At 36.5% G+C, this 6,141-nt stretch overlaps 1 protein-coding gene across 2 annotated transcripts in view; it reads right to left on the minus strand.

The window, feature by feature from the left end:
• The window catches only part of TGDS (TDP-glucose 4,6-dehydratase), a 26,061-nt gene that overhangs the window by 12,538 nt on the left and 7,382 nt on the right, over nucleotides 1-6,141 (minus strand). For both annotated transcript variants that reach the window (XM_011933789.1, XM_011933790.1), the window contains exon 5: nucleotides 2,684-2,826. In XM_011933789.1, the coding sequence (XP_011789179.1) occupies nucleotides 2,684-2,826 (143 nt within the window). The remainder of the gene's footprint in view (nucleotides 1-2,683; nucleotides 2,827-6,141) is intronic.

The raw sequence follows: 6,141 nt of genomic DNA on the forward strand, positions 1-6,141 counted from the left end.
AAAAAAAAAAAAAAAAAAAGATGGAAAAAGTATCATGAAAATACTAACCAAAAAGGAAGTAACACAGCTATATTAATGTCAAACAAAATAGATTTTAAAGCAGTACACATCACCAGAGGAAAGACATCACTTTATAAGGATAAAAGGTTCAATTCACCAGAAATACACAAGAGATTTAAAGAATATCATTAACCAACTTAACCTAATGGATGTGTAAAGAACAATGAACCCAATGTTTGCAAATTAACATTCTTTTCAATACATACACAAGTTACAGAAAGTGACTATATACTGAGCCAAAAAGCAAGTTGTAGCATAAAGGACTGCAATCATAGAGCATGTTATCTAATCATATACAATTAAGCTAGAATTCAATAAGAAAAAGAAAACCCATACATGTTTGGAAATTAAGACATACATGTCTAAGTAACCCATGGATTAAAGAAGAAATCAAATTCTTTTTTTCTTTTTTGAGACAAGGTCTCATTCTACTGCCCAGGTTGGAATGCAAGGGTGCAATCTCAGCTCACTGCAACCTCACCTCTTGGGTTCAAGTGATCTCACCTCAGCCTCCCAAGTAGCTGGGACTACAGGCACACACCATCATGCCGGGTTTTATTTTTTATTATTTTATAGAGACAGGGTCTCACCATGTTGCCCAAGCTGGTCTGGAACTCCTGGGCTCAAGTGATTCACCTGCCTTGGCCTCTCAAAGTGCTAGGATTACAGGTGTTAGCCACCACAGCCAGCAAGAAATCAAACTCTTAAGAATAAAAGATAAGGAAACAATACACATGAAAATCTGTGGGATTCAGATAAAGCAGTATTTAGAAGTAAATTCATAGTCTAAAATGTATACATTAGAGAAAAGGTGAAAATTAATAAGCTAAATATATCACCAAGATTAGAAAAAAGAATAGAAAGCCTAAACAAACCACAAATAACGAAATAATAAAGGTGAGACCAGAAATTCATTATACAGAAAACAAACCATGCATAAGAAAAGATCAACAATGTCAAAGATTGTTTTTTTGGAACAGCAATGTCAAATGTCAAATGTTGTTTTTTGGAACAACAGGGTGGGAGGTTTGCTTTGCTGGTATAAAGAATTATTATAAAGCTACAGTAATTAAGATGGTGTGATAATAGTATAAGCATAGACAAAGACCAACGGAATTGAACAGAGCCGAGAAATAGAAGCATACATATAAAAACATTTGACCCATGACAAAAGAGACAATGAGGAAGAGTCAAGTCTTTTCAATAAATGATTTTGAGTCAAATTGATATGGATATGGGGAAGAAATCTAAATGTAAAAGGAAAAACAGTAACTTTTAAGAAAAGAATTATAAGACAACATGTCCATGACCTTGGAAGTGGGAAACAAGTTCTTAATCAAGACAGAAAGAGCACTAACCCTAAAGACAAAGGTACAGATAATTTAACCCACATTAAAATTAAGAACTTTCACTAGTAAGAAGACACCATTAAAAATGGGAAAAGGCCGGGCGTGGTGGCTCACGCCTGTAATCCCAGCACTTTGGGAGGCTGGGGTGGGTGGATCACCTGAGTAGGGTGGATCATCTGAGGTTGGGAGTTCGAGACCAGCCTGACCAACATGGAGAAACCCCATTTCTACTAAAAATACAAAATTAGCCGAGCATGGTGGTGCATGCCTGTAATCCCAGCTACTTGGGAGGCTGAGGCAGGAGAATCACTTGAACCCGGGAGGTGGAGGTTGCGGTGAGCCAAGATTGCACCATTGCACTCCAGCCTGGGCAACAAGAGCACAACTCCCATCTCAAAAAGAAAAAAAAAAAAGATTTTGGTTTTTACAAGAATTTTACAGTCTCCTTGACATTCCAATATGACTGAAAGGGAAAGATGAACAGGTAGTATGCTGCAGTGTAACTTATGCTTTGGTCCATGGAATGACATTCATCATATGTGTAAGAGTGGGACAAAAAGGTGAGATCTGCAATTCTCTTGCAAAATTACAAATAAATCTACCTAAAGAGATTTCTGGGGCATGAAAAAATAAATAAATAAGTTTCTACCAAGACTAGGCTGTTGTTCCCCATTTGGGGCGGTATCACTTGATCTGAACAGAGGAGACAATGCAATAACATTCTGTGATGGTTAACACCGTCAACTTGATTGGATTGAAGGATACAAAGTATTGATCCTAGGTGTGTCTGTGAGGGTGTTGTCAAGGGAGATTAACATTTGAGTTAGTGGGCTGGGAAAGGCAGAGCCACCGTCAATCTGAGTGGGCACCATCTAAGCAGCTGCCAGTGTGGCTAGAATATAAAGCAGATAGAAAAACATGAATAGACTACACTGGCCTAGCCTCCCAGCCTACATCTTTCTCCCATGCTGGATGCTTCCTGCCCTCGAACATTTGACTCCAAGTTCTTCAATTGTGGGACTCAGACTGGCTCTCCTTGCTCCTCAGCTTGCAGATGGCCTGTTGTGGGACCTTGTGATCGTGTGAGTTAATACTTAATAAATATCCCTTTATATATCTGTCTATCAGTTCTGTCCCTCTACAGAATCCTAAAACACTTTGAAGAGTGCTACAAGTGTATATAATTTGAGGATGAAAAAAGCCCAGTGTAGGTTTAATAAAACTGTATCATGGTACATGGTTAAGTAGATAAAATATACATTTTCTAAGCTCACCTTATCAAGACTGCCACCATATACTTCATCTGTGCTGACGTAAATAAACTTCTCCACTCTGGCTTCATGAGCAGCACTTACCAAAACGTGAGTGCCATAAACATTAACATAGGTAAACTCAAAGGCACGTACGAATGAAAGATCTAAAAAAAAAAAGAGTGAAAAGCTAAAACAAGTCTACCCAACGGATAAAACAAATGTCAAATGATGGACTCAGGTTTAAGGAGGGTACTATTCACGGCTCTTCATTTACCACAGCTGCAACAGTTATAGTAATAACATACACAGGCAGTGATATTTATGATTTCTTTAAACCTAAATTACATAGTACATGCAAATTCTTAGAACCCAGAAAACTATCAGTGTTAAATTTGCAGGAAAGGTTTTTATTCTATAAGGAAGAAAATTTAAAAATAATACACTGAAATTTAAAGTGTTCTTAAATTTAAAAAATTATGAATTACAGGGCTAGGCTTTTTAAGATCAATCTGTTACTGCTGAAAGCAATAAATGTTGAATGAGTTATTTAAAAATAAATTCACCTTAAAAGAACTGAACCTCTATAACCAGGAAATGGAAGGAACTTCCTTAATGATGAATCACAATCCAGAAGCAATAATGGAAGAGACGGATAAATTTGATCATATAAAAATTTTGCATGGTTAAAAAACTAAAAACAAATTAAAAAGACAAAAATGACAAACTGGGAAAAACCATGTGAAATTACAGAGATAAAGGGTTAAGTATCGTCAACTTATAAAGAACTTTAAATAAATAAGAACAATCCTACAGTAAAACAGGTAGGAGACATAAACAGTTTAGATGAAGAAATACAAATGGGTCCTTAAGATTATGATGATCAACCTCACGTACAATAAAAAAAAACCACAAATTAAAAACTCAGAGATACCACTTCTTATCAGACTGGCAAAAATTCAAAAATTTGACAAATCACTTCGTTGTTGAGGCTGGTAGGCAAAAGACACTTTGTACACTGATAATGATGATGAAAAATGTTTACAATCCCTAAGGAAGGAAACTTGGAAATATCCAGTCAAATTACATAGGCATTGCCCTCTAATCCAGAGTTACAGGCTAAACTGTGTTCTCCCCATAATTCATCTTAAGGCCCAACCCCTTCCCCCAGAACCTCAGAATGTGACTATATTTGGAGATAGGGCTCTTAAGGAGGTGATTAAGTGAAAATCAGGTCTTTAGGATGGGTCCTAATCCAATCTACCTGGTGTCCTTAAAAGAAGAAATGTGGACTCATTGTGTGTTCTGGAATAAAGTAAATGAGTAATTAGGGTGGTGCTGTTGAGAACCAAGGTGTTCAAGGTAAGGAAAAGATGATATACATGAAAGACTGATGAACTTAAACAAAAACTCTGAATCTGAATTGGACATTTCAATATAAACCCATGTCACATTTAATCTTAAGTAAATAGGCGAATAATATTCCCTAGTTTTGTTAACTGAAAAAGCCTTGAAACAATGTCCAATCAGTTAATAAGCACTCCCAGGGCCCAGACTGTGGCCTCTAAACACCATTTCCCATCAAAAGGAACAATGGCTCCTGAGACAAAGAGCTGATTCCAGATCTTGGCGGAAAAAATATTGAAGATAAAACTGAAACATCCTATCAAACCAGAAAGTTAGATGGCTGTCAAAGACTGCTAAGGTCATGTCAAAAAGGACTCAGGAAGCAACTAGAAGAGCCTTTCAATGGCTAATGGGAAGTCATTTTGAACATAAATAAGAAAAATAACTGCAAGTGATTAAAACAAACAAAAAAAATCAAATGTGTTAAAATCTACAAATTCATAATGATACTAAAAAAAGAAAAAAGAAAAAGGAGGATACTTGGAAACCAACTCATTATAGTAAAATCTACTAAATAAATAAAAATAATCAGGTATTTAACCTGGCTTTTCTATAACAATTAAATATCAAGGTAAGCACATAATTTATAAGGAAAACTTTTTTTTTCTCTCTCTCTCTCTTTGCAGCCAGCAAGAAATCAAACTCTTAAGAATAAAAGATAAGGAAAAAATACATACAAAAATCTGTGGGATTCAGATAAAGCAGTATTTAGAAGTTAATTCATAGTCTAAAATGTATACATTAGAGAAAAGGTGAAAATTAATAAGCTAAATATATCACCAAGATTAGAAAAAAGAATAGAAAGTAAGCCTAAACAAAGCACAGGCTGGAGTGTAGTGGCGCAATCTCAGTTCACTGCAAACTCTGCCTCCCATGTTCAAGTGATTCTTGTGCCTCAGCCTCCCAAGTAGCTGGGGTAACAGGTGCCCGTTACCACGCCCAGGTAATGTTTTTATATTTTAGAGATGGGGTTTCACCATGTTGGCTAGGCTGGTCTTGAACTCCTGACCTCAGGTAATCCACCCATCTCAGCCTCCCAAAGTGTTGGGATTACAGGCGTGAGCCACTGTGCCTGGCTGGAAAACTTGTTTTTATGTAGATATTCCAGGTATAAATGAAGAATGACATAATTAGAATATCATTTTGTAAACCCCTAATATGATGATTACTGACTATATAAAATAGTAATAATGACATCTAGTGGGAATAAAAAAACAAAATAAAATAAGATCAATTTAAAATTCCAGGCTGGACATGGTGGCTAATGCCTGTAATCCCAGCACTTTGGGAGGCCCAGGTGGGCGGATCACCTGAGGTCAGGAGTTTGAGACCAGTCTGGCCAATATGGCAAAACCCCATCTCTACTAAAAATACAAAAAATAAGCCGGGCGTGGTGGCACATGCCTGTAATCCCAGCTACCTGGGAGGCTGAGGCAGGAGAACTGCTTGAGCCTGGGAGGCAGAGGTTGCAGTGAGCTGAGATCACAACATTGCACTCCAGCCTGGGTGACAGAACAAGACTCTGCCTAAAAAAACAAAACAAAACATAACAAAAACAGATAAAAACATAGTTAAAAATAGCTAAAAATGGAGTTGGAAATTAAATGGGAAGAGGACAAAGGTTTTGATGAACTTTACACTTTGATAAGCTAATTACACATCTGTAATTTGTAGGGTAACCACTCCAAGAGTACCAACAGAACATATAATTTCCAAACTAGTAGAGGGAGAAAAAGAGAATAAGAAAAATTCCTCAGTCAAGTCCTTAAAAAAAGCAAGCAAGAATTTTTTTAAAATAAACAATTTTTTACAAAGGAAGAATTCTCTTTTTTTAAAAAAAAAAGTAAGCAGCAACCAAGGAAACAGAACAGGTGAGAAAAGAAAGCATACAGTAAGATGGTAGGAATAAATCCAAATATAGCAACAAACTAAACACTGAGGGTAAATATCAAGGATGGTCAGAATGGGTTTTAAAAAAATCAAAATACAAATACATGTTGTTTACAAGACATGCAGCTAACCCATAAAGCTAGAGAAATAAAAAGATGGTATGGCCGGGCGCGGTGGCTCAAGCC

This window comes from Colobus angolensis, unplaced genomic scaffold (assembly GCF_000951035.1).
Source record: "Colobus angolensis palliatus isolate OR3802 unplaced genomic scaffold, Cang.pa_1.0 Scaffold13, whole genome shotgun sequence".
Classification (NCBI taxonomy): domain Eukaryota; kingdom Metazoa; phylum Chordata; class Mammalia; order Primates; family Cercopithecidae; genus Colobus; species Colobus angolensis.